The sequence below is a fragment of the Agelaius phoeniceus genome, chromosome 8, assembly GCF_051311805.1.
Source record: "Agelaius phoeniceus isolate bAgePho1 chromosome 8, bAgePho1.hap1, whole genome shotgun sequence".
NCBI lineage: Eukaryota > Metazoa > Chordata > Aves > Passeriformes > Icteridae > Agelaius > Agelaius phoeniceus.
In genome coordinates this window covers 32,637,669-32,655,457 of record NC_135272.1, presented here as the reverse complement: position 1 = coordinate 32,655,457, position 17,789 = coordinate 32,637,669, and the positions used below count along the sequence as shown (strand labels likewise).

General features: G+C 42.3%; 2 protein-coding genes and 1 long non-coding RNA gene across 6 annotated transcripts; 2 read left to right on the top strand and 1 right to left on the bottom strand.

Annotated features, from left to right (window-relative positions):
• Positions 1 to 2,792: 2,792 nt before the first annotated feature.
• On the bottom strand, positions 2,793 to 9,520 carry LOC143694666 (uncharacterized). 2 transcript variants are annotated; one of them, XR_013183320.1, is made up of 3 exons: positions 9,304 to 9,520; positions 3,651 to 3,711; positions 2,793 to 3,352 (listed from the first exon to the last, which is right to left on the bottom strand). It is a non-coding gene; the product is annotated as an uncharacterized LOC143694666 (long non-coding RNA). The 2 variants fall into 2 exon arrangements; XR_013183321.1 differs by lacking the exon at positions 9,304 to 9,520 and having other exon boundaries at positions 3,651 to 4,067.
• Positions 9,495 to 11,319, top strand: MAGOH (mago homolog, exon junction complex subunit). 2 transcript variants are annotated; one of them, XM_054637908.2, is made up of 5 exons: positions 9,495 to 9,653; positions 9,757 to 9,815; positions 9,942 to 10,052; positions 10,328 to 10,410; positions 11,033 to 11,319. In XM_054637908.2, the coding sequence occupies exons 1-5, from the start codon at positions 9,566 to 9,568 to the stop codon at positions 11,130 to 11,132; spliced, it is 441 nt and encodes a 146-aa protein (XP_054493883.1). In that variant the 5' UTR covers positions 9,495 to 9,565; the 3' UTR covers positions 11,133 to 11,319. The 2 variants fall into 2 exon arrangements, with proteins under 2 accessions (XP_054493883.1, XP_054493884.2); XM_054637909.2 differs by having other exon boundaries at positions 9,529 to 9,653; positions 9,744 to 9,815.
• A 619-nt stretch (positions 11,320 to 11,938) lies between these two features.
• CZIB (CXXC motif containing zinc binding protein) lies at positions 11,939 to 17,721 on the top strand. Of its 2 annotated transcripts, none has more exons than XM_077182528.1 (8): positions 11,939 to 12,107; positions 12,239 to 12,322; positions 12,394 to 12,450; positions 13,158 to 13,239; positions 13,716 to 13,747; positions 14,133 to 14,210; positions 16,590 to 16,655; positions 17,401 to 17,721. In XM_077182528.1, exons 3-8 carry the CDS (start codon positions 12,448 to 12,450, stop codon positions 17,476 to 17,478), a joined length of 339 nt encoding a protein of 112 aa, XP_077038643.1. In that variant the 5' UTR covers positions 11,939 to 12,107; positions 12,239 to 12,322; positions 12,394 to 12,447; the 3' UTR covers positions 17,479 to 17,721. The 2 variants fall into 2 exon arrangements, with proteins under 2 accessions (XP_077038643.1, XP_054493881.1); XM_054637906.2 differs by having other exon boundaries at positions 11,943 to 12,103.
• Positions 17,722 to 17,789: the final 68 nt, after the last annotated feature.

Here is a 17,789-nt window from a genome sequence, read left to right as displayed (position 1 = left end):
AGACATCCCTGCCCATGGCAGGAGGTTGGAACTGGATGACCTTAAAGGTCCTTTCTAACCCAAACCTTTCTATGATTCCATGAATATGGCACCAAAATGATTAAACTAGGAACATATGATATTCCAAGTATGATCACTGGCCTAGAATAGACTCTAAGTAATACAAATATGCACAGATAGGGATGCACCCCAAGCCTGATTTACACACAACCAAAGACAGGGGCCATCTGCAGACCTAGATAAATGAATTGAGAAGCTGTGACAGGACCATATGATGATGATGTGTTGTTTGTAACACATTACTCTGGACTTTCAGCTACACTATGCCAGGAATTAGCTACAGTTATGGTTTCCCATAGCAACAGGATATATGGGACAAACTGCTCAGGAAAACCCAGCTGAACAGGAGCTGAAGCTCCCCTGCTGAGCCAAGCCAGGTGTTGCCTTGCTTTTCAGGAAAGTGAAACCCAGCTCCTCCATGTGCACCTGAAATACTTCTCCAATTTAGTCAAAATGTACCCTTTTCAAAGCAGCTGGCGTTTTACCACTCCCACACTGCTTCAGACCCTGCAGATGACCCTGGCCAACCCAAAGAACAATGGACAAACCCACTAAATTTGCTGTAATTAATGTAGTGAGTCTTGTGCACAGGACTGTGCTTACAAAGTCCCTGTCACTCAGCCACTGTCCCTGCAGTGACCACACAGAGCAGCTCTGCACTGACCAGGCTTCAAATCTGACTGCCCAGCAGAGCACTGCAGGTAGCACCAATGGCTGTGTGCAGATCTCTGCTACCTGGCCCAATAATCCAGTGGTTTCTATGGAGACATGGAAACAGCTTCCTCTTGGGAGTTCTCACCTTCCAGAGCAGGTGGGCACCTGGCAAATCCACCCCCCAGAACTGCACAGGGCAGGCAGGGGCCAGGGGAGCAAAGCGGAGCTTTCTGGGGGGAGCACAAACAGCACAACTTCAACACCTGCTCACACCTTGGCCAAAACACAAACACAAATCAGCATTTGTATTTATATATTAATGTGATGCAGAATTCTCTCCCTCTTCCCTCAGGGACCCGTGTGCCATCTGGGTGACCGACACAGGCAGGCTGCAAAGGGTTCAAGTTAATCCTAAGTACTGGAGCAGCACCTCCTAATGAGCAGGTAGACAGCAGCCTTTTACCATAAATGAGTCACTTCAAGGCAAAAATCCTGATGAAGACAACATAATTTGTAGTGCCAATAGCTATTAGTGCTACAAGGGCTCCAGAACACGGTGAGCTTTGATTTCATGTCTCCCTTTTAGAGCACACCCCACCTTCATAACAAGAACAAGGCCAAAGAGGAATAACCTTCAGGTGCTCCTGCAGATCAGGAGTCCACAGCCATACATTATTTTGATTACCATTCCCTCATTTGAGAAAAATCAACACAGTGCTATCAGAATATTTATGTCATCAGACCCAATGAATCTCCAACAAGATGTGAAATTATATTCATGAAGTATTAACTACTGCATTTTTGAGACTCTAGAGAGCACTTCTTGTTTTCTGGGGCTACAGGGAATCCATATTTTCCAAACCAAGAAGTAACTTTGCTGGGTGACACTGGTCTTATGCAATATCAGTTTTGCCTCCTTACCCCACCTCTGCAGGCAGCAGGCCTCTAGAATCTCCTCTTCTCCACCAACATTTTTAAAAAGTAAATGCTGATCAAAGTGTGAGGTTTGCTTCCAGAGAGGGTGAGATGAACTGATAAGGAAGGAACATGAAATGGGAATGATCTGAGAGCAAGGGAAGCTGGGATAGAACTGTGGGAGGGTGATGGCCCCAGCTGAGACTTATTCAGAAGATTTGATAATCACCCAAGAAGGAATTTTAACCTCCAAGTGCATGCACACAGGTGCTGCTGACAAGAAACAGAACAACTATAAAGAAAAAATACAGAGGATAACTTTTCAGACATTAATTCATGTCAGCCTTTGGCACCTGATCATTAGTACCAGCACTGAGTATAAAGCAAAAATATTTGGCAGTTTGAGAATTGTGTTCACATGTAATTACTGTGCTGGCATTCACACATTCAACAAGAGGAGCAAAGAACTGCATGGTAATTTCTGATAAAAAGGCAACTCCACCAGCCCCTTCTTTACAGTGCTGTGACAACACAGGAAGACAAAGGTGATTACTTTCTTTTCTATCACTACCCTAAAATTAAGCCTTTCCCCACTGACATTCATTTGGCTTAACATCTCTCATTTGATGAGCACATTGAAGTTTTTTGGTTTTTTTTAGCTCTTCTCTGGCCATCTCAAAGACTGCTGGAGTAGAACTGAAGAAAGGCAAACAAGTCAGTGATGAGCTGGCTGTACAGAAAATATTATTTCCTTAGCAGAAGAGTCACATAATAAATTTCTCACCAGACCTCCATATTTTTAAATATTTGAATTTTTCTTTCTTCCTCTATGTAAAAAACTCAGTCACTGCCTTCTACTGACATTCATTTTGAGACAGAATGCAATTCACTCCCCTACAAAAAACACTTGAGTGGGTATCTCTTCAAGCTCTTGAATAGTGAACAAAACCTGAAAAAAATCTATATGAACCTAAATTGCTTATCAGGCTAGCACAGCCAAGTCATTAATTGTCATTCTGTAACCCAAATAAGACACATACAATCCTATGCAGGCACCTCTGATATACAGACTGCAGGACAAACTACCCAGCTGCAGCTGAGTTCACCTGGGGCAAGTGAAGTTGTGGGGGAAATAAAGAGAGAAAAAAATGCAAGAAAAGAAATTCAGCTTCAGCAGAAATAATGCAGTTTTAATGGACCATGGAATATCAGACACCAGCAAGAAGATGACCTTTTCTCCAGTACTGAAATAACAAAGCAACGGAACACAAATGCTGATAAACCAACTTCAACTTTACAAAATCAATTTATGTGAGAATAAAAGAACAAAATCCATGACCTTTTCTTTACTATTAAATAAACCACATCCATCTACTGAAGTCTTCTTTTTGAACAAAAGTTATTGCCTGACCTTTCTTATTCCACTGCAGGATGCAAAGTGACTGGATGATTTAAGTGATTTAAGCTCTTTTTTTTTCTTTTTTCTTCCTAAATCAGAGGTTTGTGCCACCACAGAGAGGAAACTGTGCACATCTTCCCCCAGACAGGAGCAGATTCTGTAGGCAGCATCAGAGATCTGTGACGTGGCCCTAAAAGGAGGGGCAAAGACCCCACAGGCAGGGGCTGGAATAGGAGTGGATATTTGGGCTGGAATCTGGGTGTCCATCCAAGCCAGCCCAGTGTCTCCACAGCATTCTGCAGCACACAAGCATCAGCTCAGGACCTGCACAATGAAGACCATTAAAAGTGATACATGTTCATGGAATATTTTATCTAGTATATAAACACCAAGGTTACATCCAGAACATCCACACAATTTTGTATGCTATTCTCAAAGAACCAGAAGCACAAAATACATTATCTGAAATTAACCTTTTCTGTGATGAGTTCTTGATAATTTGCTGGATTCTCTACACAAACTCTTTTAGAAACACCATGAAATAAAAACATAATGTAAATTTGTTTTACATAATTAATGTAATGACATAATTAATGTAATGACAGTCTAAACATAATTTTACCTGTAATATTTCTCTTGTGGAAGCAATGCCCAAGTAATGTTCAACAGATGGATGCTGCTGCCTGGGATAATGGCAAAATAGGTTTATTAATGGAAAATAGAAATGTGTTATTATTTCCAATCCTTTTAATCCCAAGAGCCATCTGTGGGCAAGGCCTTTTATTTGACACAGGAAAAAAACATATGCAGGTGCATTTGCCTATGTGGAAATATATAAAAATATATACATTAATTCCTGAAGCTGGCATCCACCACTCTGTGTTAAAGTGCTGTCAATAAGGAACTGCTTGTGCACCATCCCTGTGGTTTGACAGGATGGACTCAGAGTAATCCTGACTGACTGAAAAGCAGGAGTAATTCCTTGAGAGAGACAAATCACTTTATTTTGAGAAATAACTCCCTGGCTTCTGGAAGGAGATTAGTGTATTACAGCCAGTATTATCCTCTTCATCTTGGTTGGCTCTATTCCCTTATTCTTTTACTTTTAAATCACTAAAAAACTGCCAGTGATATGAACATGGAACAGAACCAACCTGATGGCTCCTAGGGGCAGGAGAGCATTTATGCACAGCAAAACAGAATCTGGGAAAAGATGACCAAGAACTCTCTGAGATCAGGGGAAAAGGACAGGAGACCATCAAGACTGAGAATTGTGTCTCCTGGCTGTAAAACAACAATGCTGAAAGGCCAGAATCTGAGATTATATGGCCTCATGCAGTATGGAAGGGACAGTTTTCTGCCAAAAACCCCAGAGAAGAGGCAGAGGGACCAAATGCTGGTACACTCAGAGCTGAAGAATAAAGAGCATTGGTGAGCAGTGAGGGTCTGTGATGCTGTAAATGTCAGGGCCTGCCCATCTCTTGCTTCTAAACGCTGTGAGACCCCTGAACAACAGCCATGGGGTTCTGTGGAAAGGTACATTTACTGATAAAACAATCTTGCTCTGGATAAAGGAAAAAAGGGGGGTTGCCATGGCAACCCTGAATGAATTCAGCTCATCACCTGTGCAGGAAGTCTGTCTGCAAGGGCCCTCTTCAAAGCTGAGGGTTTGCTTCTCACTCGGGATCCCTCACAATTGCACAAGGTTTTTAAAAATAAGGATTGCACAGGAAATGGATGGGACTCCTGCATCCAGCAGATCAAAGCCTGCTCGAAGGCACAATTATCTATGTAAAAGGAAAGCAAAGTATTTTTCTTAACAAAGTTTTCAAATCACTAAAGATTGCAGAGTCTGATGCATGCAGGGGACAAGCAAGGCTGGAAGTCTTCTGTGGGAAGGCAGATGTGCCTCAGGTGTTCCCCTTTTTTGCCAGTGAAGCCTTATGCTTGGATTTCCTCACTTACTACACAAGTTTCTTTCTTTATAGAATAAGGGAAAAGAAAAAACTCAAATATTGGAATTAAATACAGTGGAAAAACTTGTGTGTTAGAGATGATGACAAGCCTGAAAAAAAATGTAAAACCAATTAAAAAGTACACAGGTAAAAACGTTAGAAATAAATAAGATTCCATTTAACTTTTTGTCAAAGTGTAGCAGAGAACATGAGGCCCACTTAGAGCAGCACAAACATGCCTAAAGGTAAAATCTAAAAGTTTCTCTCACCTCTGTAAAGCTTGAGAAATTCTGCTGTGTTCAGAAGGTTCTGCAGAGCTTGGATTTAAAAAACAAACAAACAAACTTGGCAAAACATTTCAAATAAAAGAAAAAACCATAGAACAATGTTTATTGAAGGTAAAGCAAGGCCACATGGAAGCAAAGAGAAGTTTCTTTGTAGCCCTTGTTTGTCTGAAGGATCATCTCAAGCAGCTCAGCACAACCTGGATTTCATTCCAATCAAGGAGGCAAAATGTCCAACACTCCTTTGTTTATTCCCACATTTATGGAGACATAACCCACCTCTACAGGAAGGTCATGGGCTGAAGGCTCAATAAATACCTGTGCTCACTCCCTGCCACCAGGGAAACCTTTAAAGAGTTTGGCAAATTTGTTTAAATAAAATCAGTTTACACAGAAATACATGACTGGAATGCAGCTCCTGGCTAATGTGGAAATGAAGAGCCTGAAACATGCAGTGACATCCAATAATCAAATACCTCTTTCTTATGTAGTTTTTGGGGAAGTACTTAGAGGACAATTCACAAAGGCTAATTTCAGTCTGACTGTGCAGATTCTTCCTCAGAAGCAGCCACTGGAGACAAGCTCCCCCACATCAGCCCTCATAACTATCTTTGGAAAATCTTCAAGTGAGAATTAACACACATCTATTTTTAAATAAGAGCAGATCCTATTTTGTGTAAGTTCAAGACACAGTCCTACCCTGAAAAACAAATAAACCATTTAAATAAGTCATATTTGTTTTCCTGAGTTATTTGGGGCAATAAACTCTGAAGAGCTGGAGTCACCAGAACTGCACCCCAGACACTCTTCTCAGCTCTCACACACCACTGCACCCCAACTTCCAGCCCTGCCAAACCCAGCAGGCTCAGACGGGGCTGACTTTTTAAATGAGAAAGTCAATTACATTATAAACTTGCATTTGACACAAAAACGATCTGTAGAGAAAACAGGGAATCAAAATCAATCAAAACCAAAAAGCTTCCTTAAAACTCTCACAACTCTTCCCACGGGAGAGCTGGTCTTGTCTGAGGGCAGGCGGCTGAGCACAGCAGCACTGGCAGACCCTTCCAGTCCTGTTCTCAATTAATTCCCACCAATCTTCCTCCTTTTCAGACACTCATTTACACCCAGGAGTCCATGCTAGGCTTAGGATTTGGTTCTTCTAACACACAAGTCAATAGAGCCCGTTTTTGTTTACCAAGTCGTGAGCAGTGAGAGCTGCAGTCAATAACAGCCACAGCAGCCCAGCCTCCCCTCACAGTAATAAATAAGGTTATTTTACTTGGCACCAAAACAACAAATGCTCCTTCTCACAGAGGTGTATCTTTAACTGAGTAGATGAAACTTATCCTAAATATTTCAGTTTCAAAGTGCAACCTCTGGTAAATAGTGCAGTAAAGTGCAAAGCTCAGGGTTAACACAGCGCCCCCAGTTTGTCTCGGCAGCCACACCACAATCCTGCTGGCTCAGCTGGATTTTCACACTCATTATCTCTCACACAATGCAGAGGAATCAACGTTCTTCAAAACCAGAACAAAACTCTCTTCACAGCAAGAGGTAACACAGGCATAACAAGGATCTATGTGCAAAGTCAAGATCCACACCATGGAGCACGTTAAATGCTATGGAACGCATTTTAAAGAAATATTTTGGGGATTTTTAACTTTCAGAGATTCTATTGTCATAACTTTCCTCAGCCAAAGCAGTTTCTTTGATAGGGGAATTAAAGCCTCTGCAGACACAAGGAAAAAGAGTTGTATAAAATTCTCTATGTTTGGAACATGGTTTCACGAGTTACAGACATGGAAAGATATCAGAAAACAACCTGATTTATTTGCAATCTGTGAAAAAATTCTGTCACCCAGTTCTCCAAAGTGTTCAACATTTCTAGTGAAGAGAATAAAATAGCAGAAATACAACTATTTCAAGAAATAATCACAAACCTTGCAATCTTAAAACCAAGTTAAATTATGGATCCAAAGTAGATTGATTCATTCAAGCCATCTGCTCTTTTATTGACATGAGAAAAAACCCTAAATAAATAGAAATTTTCAGAGCGTGTTTATCTGATTTCTCCCATTTTTCCAAGTCCCACAGACACCCGCTCCCATAGGTCAGAGGAGAAAATCACATAAATTTTACTCTTCTTCAAAAACAAACAAAAAAAACCACCCCTAACCCAAACCCATTATCAACCAGTACCAGTATTAAGATTCCATATGCATATTGTTACACTACAGTCCTTCTATCATATGTAAAGTAATGCTAAAAATGTGTGTTTCTAGAGATATTTTCTTCAGAGGCAGGAACAACCACTGTTTACACATGCTTTTAAGCAGAATGAAAAGAACTACAGCACACACATTTTGCCTTTCACAAACACATACTCAAGCCAATCCATTCAAGCAGAGCATGTTTGGGATTGTGAATGTGTCAAGATAACCCAAACAACACTGGCAGCAATTCTTTACCCATTGTATCGCCATCAAACATGATAGTTATTTCACTCAGACAAAAAACATAATATACACACAGCAAAAAAACCATTTTTATATCACCTATATATAGTATGCATTTATCATAAAACGTTAGAATTAATATTGAGAACTCAATGACAGTTGACACCTCCAGAAGGAATTAAAATGCAGGTTCTTGGGATAACTCCTATGCCAGTTTGCTCTTCCTTCCAACACAGTAATTTAAATAAATTTACATTAAGCACTGATATTCCTGAAAAGGCTTATAAACAATTTAGACAATAACAGTGGAGTAATTCTCTCACAAAAAAATCCCTAAACCAAACAAAACCAAATCTCTGAACTTGGGGAAAAACCAGACAGTACATGGTATTACCTTTAAATTGGACAACCAAGTTCACAAAATAAGGGTATTAATTCTGCCAAAAATCCTTCAGTCTGGTATAAATACAAATGTTACATTTTTTAAGGTTTTGTTTTAATTTCTTTGCAGTACCTGCAACAGGTTGGCTATTTCTGTATCAGTAGGACTCTTCTACTGAAGAGACAACTTTTAGACATTTTATAGAATGGACATTCCTAAAGAATGCAGAATGCAACTGAGAGTATTCAAGCACAAAGCTGTGAAAACAATGAATAAGAGTAAATATTGCCTGATTTAAACCTGCTATAACTCTAAGGAAAGCAGACAGAACTCCATTAGCCCTGCAAAGGGCTGTGAGGCAGCACCATCTAAATGAAATCATGTTCATCAGTGCAAACCCATTTCCAACACCACCACAGTGCAAACCACCCTCCCCATTCTGTGTCCTCAATAAAAAACACCCCATCTAGTGATGAGCACAAGAGATACCGTGTTTCTGAATTTTCCTTGCAGAAGGGAGTATTTTACAAAAGGTGTGTCTCTGGCTATCTCCTTTCAGCAGTTCCCAAGGCAGAAAAGGGCAGGATTTACCCCCAGTGCATTTACTCTCAAACCTCAGGCCACCTGTGGTGAGGGATCTCAACACGCCAGCCCCACTGAGGCACCAAACTTTGTGCTTCAGAAGACAGAAACTCGTCCCCTTGTAGTTCATTGTCCTTAAAATCATAAATGCACAGTGTTTGTTCCCTCTGTGCAGAAAAGAGATGAGGAAATGCCTCTGGGATTAACTCACCACCAGCTCTGGGATCAGTGCAACTGGTTAAAGTCCACCACCTCCTTTGGGAATAGCCGAGTGGGTAGAGGATGGGGCTAATAATGCCAATCTCAAGGGTACGATCCTTGCTTTTAGCCACTTAATCAAAATATAAATTTGATGGTTTTGGTTGGGCCCCTTCTAACTTGGAAGGAGTGCACATAACAAAGTGTGACTCAAGTTCTTGTAGCAGCACTGAATGCAACCATCCGTGCTCATCACACACAAATGGCCACTTACACATCACCTCTTTCATGGGTATGACTAAGTATCGCTAGAACGCTATCTTATGAGTAACAAGTGAACAACTGTTCCCCTCACGGGGCCCGCCGAGGGCTGGGACTGTGCCCTGGGAACAGCAGAGGTGCAGCGCTGCCTCACCTGACAGCGTCTCGTGTCGCTGTGGGATCTCCCCAGGTGGCTTTAGGCCGTGTCCCGGCTGGGCTGTGCCGTGTCCCGCTCGGTGCCGGCTCCGTGCCGGTTAAGCCCCGCTAAGGGGACGGGCCCGCACTCCCCCTCACGGAGCTGCTTCACCCCCGGCCCGCCAGGGGGCGGCCGCGGCCGCTGTGGGAAGGGTGCCGAGTGTCGGAGCGTTGGCGCCGCTCCGCTTCCCTTTGATGACGCAGATCCTCTGTAGAGAGCCATGGCGAGTGATTTCTATCTCCGCTACTATGTGGGGCACAAGGGGAAATTCGGACACGAGTTCCTCGAGTTTGAGTTCCGGCCTGACGGTGAGAGCGGGGCCGAGGGCCGGGGGAGGCGAGGGCGGGCTGCGGGGCCGCGGGGCCCCGGCGTGGGTTAATGCGAGGGTTAATGCTCAGCCTCTCCCCGCAGGAAAGCTGCGCTACGCCAACAACAGCAACTACAAGAACGATGTGATGATCCGAAAGGAGGTGAGGGCAGCGCTGCTGAGGCGTTTGTGCCAGCGAAAGGCACTGTGGGCTGGGTCAGGCTTGATGGCGTTGCCGGGGCGCTGTGGGCAGGGCTGTATTGATTTCTCTGCTGAATGTTGTGTCCAGGCTTATGTGCACAAGAGTGTGATGGAAGAGCTGAAGAGAATAATCGACGACAGTGAAATCACGAAAGAAGATGATGCTCTGTGGCCTCCTCCTGACAGAGTGGGCAGACAGGTACGGTGCATAGTGTCTCTTCTAATTTTCATATTAGCTCCTTGGAAGCATAACTAAACTTTTTCTTCAAGCCAGTATTTTTTCCAGCTGAAAGGGAAACAAAACCTGAGTAGTGCCTCAACGGCAGTGTAGTTGTGGAAGCTAATACGATCCACAGACCTGCTGCATTTGATATCTTTGTAATAGAAATTTGTAATAAAAACCATCACAGTACTGAAGTATTTCTGTAACTGGTACCATGAAGCATTAAGTTCCTATAACCTTTTATTTTTCAGGAACTTGAGATAGTAATTGGTGACGAACACATCTCCTTTACCACGTCAAAAATCGGTTCCCTCATTGATGTAAATCAGTCCAAGTACGTACTCTGCTTTTTATGCTGCCCTTGTTTCTATTTATAAATGTGTATTAGAACTTCCTGATTATTTGGTACATGTATTTTATATTGTTTCAAAGTAGGAGTCAGCTCCTGGGGGCACCAGTGCTCTGTGTTGCAGCACAATGTGCCAAATGCCTTTAAGCTGTGGTGTTACAGGCTGTGTTCTCAAACTCAAAGAGCAGACCCTGCTGTAGGAACCCTGTTACACACATAGTCTGAGCTGACATTGGCCTGTTTGTGCCAATTTCTTAGGGAGAATCAAGATAGCTGTATTTCACCTAAGCTGAAAAGACTGACGGTTTTGGGGAAGGGCGGGGGGTGGGGTGGGGTGGGGTGTAAAATTCTAAGTGCAGTTGATACTTGTTTTCATTATAAAAATGCATATTTTGTAAAAACTTAAAATGTTCACAGCTGGAGTACAGAATATTTAATCAGTGTAGAATGAAACAAATCTAAGATGACCTCTAAAAAGTCCCCATATCGGCTTTGGGTTTTTTTAATACATTAGTTCTGTAACCTGGTCTTTAAGAGCATCAGTCTAATTTAATTTTTTTAATCTTTTAATTTTTTTCCCCTTTCTTCCTTCTTTTGTGAACTGCAGAGATCCAGAAGGCTTGAGAGTATTCTACTACCTGGTCCAGGACCTTAAATGTCTCGTCTTCAGTCTTATTGGACTCCACTTCAAGATTAAGCCAATTTAAATCAGACAAACTGAAGTTTGTATTGCAGTGTCAGCAGTAAGGATGGGGAGGGAGGATCCTGTTCCAGTTCGTCATTGTTTCTGAAATTTTTTTGTACTTTAGATTATTTTTTTGATTGTTATTTTGTTGTTGTTACAAACTGTCAGTGACTCAATAAAAGGGTAAGATTTCTGGTTTTAATTTTTAAGCTGTGGTGAGAGACTGACTTCTAATACTTCTTTTATAATGGTGCATTCAGAGTGTCACTTCACTTGTACCACCCACACACTGCACTTCTCTACACAGCAGTGGAAAAAGGAATGAAGCCTGGCTCTGTGAAACAAAACTTTTGCCAGTTGTCAGGGCAAACTTTTGTCACTGTCCTGAGCTGGGTGTTTTGTTGGCCAGCCAAGAACAACATCTGACTCTGCACAGGTAAATGGTTATAGCAGATACACATCACCTTCATCCCAGCCTGGGGTTACTTGCCTCCAGAGCAGAGACAAACAACAGGGGACAGAGGAGCCATCCGGGATCTTCACTGACTGTCCCGTTCAGCTTCAGAGAAGCTGAAAAGCAACCTAGAATGTATTTCGTTTAGTTCTAGGCTAGCACATCTGTTATGCAGCATTCATTAAAAGACTTTGAGCAGTCCCCCTTAGACCCTCAGGGCAGATCCCATGGCAGCGCTGCCAAACTGCGCTTTTGCTTTCTCTTAACAGGTCTGTAAGAAGACGCTGCGACTTAAAAAAAAAATAATTAAAAAGTGATTAATTGATGTGTAATTTTGAATACAGTGTCTCCCGCTTTCCCGCCCCTCCCCACAGGCACCTCCCGCTCCGCGCGCACGGGGCGGTGGCGGCCGCCATCTTGGCTGAGGGCAGACGCGGCTTCGCGCCGGCCCAGCCGGGCAGGGAGCGTGGAGGCGCCATCTTGGCTGAGGGCACGGCCGCGGGAGCAGGGAATAGCACAGAATCCGTGCGGCCATGGGGGTAGGTGAGAGCCTTGGCCGGAGCCCCGCGGGCCGTGGGGGCAGCGGGGAGCCTTGGCCGGAGCCCCGCGGGCCCTGGCGGTAGCGGGGAGCCGGGCCGGCCGGGGCTGACGCCGCTCCGCCGCTTGCCTTGCAGAGGATCGGGCTGCAGCTCCGCGCCACGCTGGAGAACATCACCCGGCTGCGGGCCGAGGGCGAGGACTTCCGATGGTACCTCAAGGTGCGGGGCCGGGGCCGGGAGCGTATCCCTGATTATTGACAGCTTTCAAACTTCCGATTTGTGTTCTCCAGCTGAAATGTGGGAACTGCGGTGAAGTGTCCGAAAAGTGGCAGTACCTGCGGCTGATGGTGCGTGCGCCCCTCGTAACCTACCTCTGAGCAAAAATGTGAACACAAACCTGCCTCTTACACACGTCTCCGCATCAAGGATGTGACAGCTTACCCTCCAGATGAGATCGTTTTTTTAATAGCTATATGCATTTAGAAAATTGTCATGTTCCGTATTAAAATAAATATTTGGTGACTGTTAATTGACGTGTGCCATTTGAATGGTGACCGTTGCTAACAAAGTATTACATCTGTTTTAAAAAAAGATGTAAAAAATCTGTAAGTGTATTCTATTCTGTAAATATATATTTCTCTGTAGCCTATTTCTCTGATGGTGATGGAATCCTTTTGGAGAAGGTTAGCATGTTAAATCAGCATTTGGAAGCTGAAAAAGCAGGATAAAATTTGTCAGGGATACTTGTCTGTTCTTAGAAACAATCATCCCTTTTTGTTGCATATAGCTGAATGGTAAGAATGTATTTTGAAGAATTAGTAGAGCATGCCTATACGGATAAGACACAAATATCTATTATTCCCTGTTTAAAGTCTAGAATAGAATTATTCTTTGATAATCTCGACTTGTTGAATTATTAATCTCTGTAGTTAAGAAAAACGCTGCCTTGTTGCAGTATTTTTAAAAAGCTAAAAAGGTTGTTGTAAAAACTACCTTACCTTTGCAGTGGCTAAGCTGAAGTGGATAAAAATGCCTCTCTTGTCATGGATTTTAGGACAGCGCTCCCCTGAAGGGCGGCCGAGGAAGCGCCACGATGGTGCAGAAGTGCAAGCTGTGCTCCAGGGAGAACTCCATTGGTACGTGCTGGGACACTGACCAGGCAGTGTCCATTTCAGTTTCTCTTTTAGTCCCCATTTTCGCTTGACACCGTTTGTAAAGAGCTTTCACCAGGGATTTCTGCCTTGTGCTCTGGTGCTTGAGTTCCCAGCAGGCACTTTCTGGCCATCACATTCAGGGAGACAGCAAGGCCTCCTGGTGAGTCCAGCCTTCTGCATGAACAAAACTCATCTGGATTGTGATTTTACAAAAGCATGCAAATCTTTTTGGCATTGGTATGGAAAAATGGTGCACTGTAAACTAATCAGGAGAAGGGAGAAAAATTGAATTCTGCCTTTTGAAGACCAGCTGCAGGAAAACCTTACAATTCTTGTGTTTCTTTTGCTTTGTATAAGGAAATTGCTGTGAAAGAAGATCCTGGTCCTTGGTTTGTGCTGAATAAAACTGAAGGCATAGTGCCACTCACTTGTATACTTTCTTTTTTGTTTTGTTTTAGATATTTTAAGTCAGACAATCAAGCCTTACAATGTAAGTAAGTTTGTTTCCTCTTCTATGCGAAAGATAAACAAGCATTAACAGTATTTTGAGTTTTGCTTTATCACCCTCCTTCAAGAGCACAAAAAGCTGGTCTTGTCCCTGGACAGAAATTGTCTTGTAGACTTCTTTACAGTCTCAAGTGTAGAATAATCTGATACATTTCAAAAGCCAACAGAGAACTATATCACCCAAATCAGAGGTGATTATATAATGCCCCTCTAGGCTTCCTTTCAAAGTCTTCCTCATGGCAGATAAAGAAATTCTAGTTAGGAGCATCAGAGATGACAATGCTGCCTTTAAAGCAATCCATTCCTGGACTAATGCTTGTCACTGTCTCTATTAGATGGAAACTAATGGTTTTCTGACTCAATCACAGGCTGAAGACAGCGAGAAATTCAAAACAATTGTGGAATTTGAATGCCGAGGTCTGGAACCAGTCGACTTTCAACCACAGGTGAGTTCTTATTTGTGATTTGTTTCTGTCTTTAAAAGCACTTCTTCTAGAGTGACAAAGTACACACTATTTGAAATGGTTCTGGAACATCTTGGACCATTCCAGATTCCCATCCTTCCACAGTTCCTTGTTTTGAGTTTTTCATTTGTCTCAAGAAAAAAACCAAACCAAACCAAAAACGTGCCAAGAGCTAACACAAACAACTGGTATACTCTGTGCCAGTAAAATCTAAAGCTAAGCACACCTTGGAGTCATACTTTACCTGCCTCACAGGTAACTCAGTGTTAATCTGAATTCATCTGAGAGGTCTTCACTGCTCAGGTCATTGCAAAAGAGTCTTTCCCAAAGGCAAAGTGCAGCATTAGACAAAGCACCACTTGCCCCCTGTTGCATTACAGAGTCATCAAGCTCAGGTTAGGAACACACCTCAGTGTGTGTTGTCTAAAATACAAACAGATTTTCTTTGGGCTTGACATCACCAGAGCCACAGGAGATGAACGGTGGCATTTTTCCATTTGCAGCTTGGGCAGACAAAGCTTGAAGATCACTGGCAGTTGCAGCCTGTGCAAAGCACACCTCAAGGTTCAGAGTTAAAGGATTCTTCAGGGCCAGTCTGCAATGACTCATCTCTTGTGCATGGTCATGCTCTATGCCACTTAACTCCCTGCTATTTTTAACCTATTATTCCAGTCCGATTAGGTGTAAATAGACTGACAAATATAAATCTGTCTTATCCTTCTCTCAGACTGGGATGCTGTGCTAAGAAACAGCCCAAAAAAAGCTGATCCTACAAAGAATTTGATATAAATAGAAACCCTGCTGCAGTGTGCTGGGGGAAGTCTTTATTTAAGTGAAGTCCATCTTTTTGATGAATGGTTATGTCTTTATTCCAGAATGGTTATTAGTTTATTCCTGCTTGAAAGCTTTGCAACCAGACTTAGGAACTTGCATTTGAAGAAAAATCTAGATGAAGACTACAAAATGCAGGAGATGTTTATAGCTCTGCATCCTAGCTGTCAATTTTATTTACAGAACAAAGACTTCACAGCTGTAACAAAAGTTTTAATTTCATATTCTGAGTTTGGTGTACTTGAACCCCTGAAGAGGTATTCCAGTGAATTTTTGGATGCCTTAATCAGTAAATGAGTTTCTTGTTGCTCAAGTGACGTCTGCAGTTCTGAACAATTTTGTCAACTGCTTTATATTTGGCATGATCCTAGCCAGCCTGGCTCCTGCACAACACTAGATCTCACATATGATTAGCACTAAACATGGCATTTGGCCATATAATCACTGTATTTTCTCTGTATTTTTTGGTACACATAATACAACCACACCTGGAGTCAATTTAAAGTGGCTTAATGCTTGCATGTCTTATTTAAATTATAGTAGTTACAAAAAAAGCCAACAAACCCAACTACCACCACAAAACATTTGAGTGTTAGAGAGGAGAAAGTATCCTTTGTTTCTCTGATACAAACCTTAATTTTAGATCCCTTGCAGAAAACCAGGAAGAAGCTACCTTTGATTTTCAGCCACTTGTTAATAAAATTCTGTAGTTAAAATTGACAGTGTAAGAAACCTTCTTGCATGCTACAGAAGTGGCTGGGATTTTTTAAATGTACTTTTAAAATTAGTAAATCTTACTGTACAGCTTGGTAACTGTGAACCCTAAAGTGAGAGAGCTCTTCCTAGGGAAGATAAACCAGAGCACCTTCCTAGAGCTGTCCTTTCTCCACTCTTTAAAAACAGCAGCAGTGATGGCAGTGAAGAACTGTCCCCTGTGAAATGCTTGTTTGGGATACTAATCTGTTCACTCAGCCAGCTGATCCTCCTTACACATAAAGCTTGCTTGTCACTTGTGTGCCTAAATCCAATACAAGCTGCTCCTTCTCTGCAGTGTCTTGGATTCCAGTATTCAAGCCAGAACTATTAGCTTTCTTCCACATTTTCAATTAGTTTCCTTGCAATGGATTATGAAGCTATTATGCCTGTGTGGACTCTGAACACAAAGCTATTAATAGTAATTGGATGCTGCTACAGAAACTTAGGAACTAAGCTTTCTTATCTAGAATAGTTGGAAATTTTTTGCTGGGAAGAATAGAGGAGCATTGTTCCCTCATTTTACTCTGGTTCCTTGGATTGAATTTTCCCAATGCACAAGCAGGGTCCCAACCTTATACTGACCCCTGACTAGGAAAGAGCTTGCCCAGATCTCTGGAGCAGAGTGATGCAGAGCTTGCCCATTCTTTCTGCCTAATTTAAAAGAAATACAATACATTTTTGTGCTGAGTTACTTTCTTTAGATGTTTCAGTGTTCATATTTATTATTTTGTCAGTACAATGTAATTTAAAAACCTTCTGCAAATGTGTTTGCAGGCAGGGTTTGCTGCTGAAGGCGCAGAATCTGGCACACCTTTCAATGACATCAACTTGTTAGAAAAGGTATGTTGTCTTAGTTTCACTAGCAAAACTACTTACCTAGCTTGCCCTCCCCACATCACCACTCTAAAACACACACCCTAAACTGGTTTTCCTCTTTCTGTAGCCACAGGAAGGCCACAGAAGGAGAGAGAAACTGAATCAAATATGAACAACTAGCATTACTGACAGTGTCCCTTTAGAAGTATGGATTTGTTAACTTAGCAGCTGACAAAGATTTAAGTCACTCAGAAATTCCAGAAACCAAGAACCTGGAATACTAAATGGCTGTCTAGGAAGATCCCTGCCCATTGTCCTGTGCACAGAGAGGTTGAAAAGTAATACAGACACTGTCCTTCATAGCTCAGGATAATGGCACCTTGCAAATCTTCTTGGGTGTGAGCAGGAATCTCAAGGTCACATCTGTTCCCTGCTATCCTACTTGGCAGGGATCTGCTTGTCTGCTTACCCACCTGACTAGGGTATTGTAAATGATAGATAATCCTTTCACCTGCCATGGCTGCTGTTTGTCCACTACAGGCTGGGGACTACATAAGAAAATAAACCCCAGCAAAATATATGTATATAAAAACACTGAGACTGAAGCTCATTTAATTTCAGGTTACTGATCTTGCTACTCTCACCTGTTAAAATTTAACTTCCTACAGATATCTAAGACCCAAACTTTGAGTAACATTTAGTTCCAGTTTGTATTCCAGTCTGTGCATTCTGTCCTTTGTGACTAACACTGAAATCCTATTTCCTACAGGATTGGAATGACTATGATGAAAAAACAAAGGAATCTGTTGGAATCTATGAAGTTACCCATAAATTTGTAAAATGCTGAAGTTCATACCTGTGACAAATTATGACATGGTTATTGATGGAGGAGCTGTAAACATCAGATCTGCAGCTTCCTTGGAGTTACTTTTTTACATGGCTGCACTTGAGAAATGGAAACCCAAGTTCACAGAATCACTTAGGTTGGAAATGATCTCCAAGGCTGAGTTCAACCTTTGACCGACATCGCTCAGTTGTACTTTCCATCCCCAGCATGCCCTAATAAAATATTTCCCATGGAGCACTTGGAGATGGCCTCAGTACAGACTGAAAATAGAACATATTGACTGAACAGTGCCATGGCCTTAATGCTGTGGG

What these genes read in the sequence shown, in the direction of transcription:
- MAGOH (XM_054637909.2), top strand. Translation starts at nt 9,540, where the DNA reads ATGACGCAGATCCTCTGTAGAGAGCCATGGCGAGTGATTTCTATCTCC. An exon ending in CTGACAGAGTGGGCAGACAG is followed by an intron (nt 10,053 to 10,327) that starts GTACGGTGCATA and finishes TTTATTTTTCAG; the next exon opens with GAACTTGAGATAGTAATTGG. An exon ending in ATTGATGTAAATCAGTCCAA is followed by an intron (nt 10,411 to 11,032) that starts GTACGTACTCTG and finishes TGTGAACTGCAG; the next exon opens with AGATCCAGAAGGCTTGAGAG.
- CZIB (XM_054637906.2), top strand. An exon ending in CAGTCGACTTTCAACCACAG is followed by an intron (nt 14,211 to 16,589) that starts GTGAGTTCTTAT and finishes ATGTGTTTGCAG; the next exon opens with GCAGGGTTTGCTGCTGAAGG. An exon ending in ACATCAACTTGTTAGAAAAG is followed by an intron (nt 16,656 to 17,400) that starts GTATGTTGTCTT and finishes TATTTCCTACAG; the next exon opens with GATTGGAATGACTATGATGA.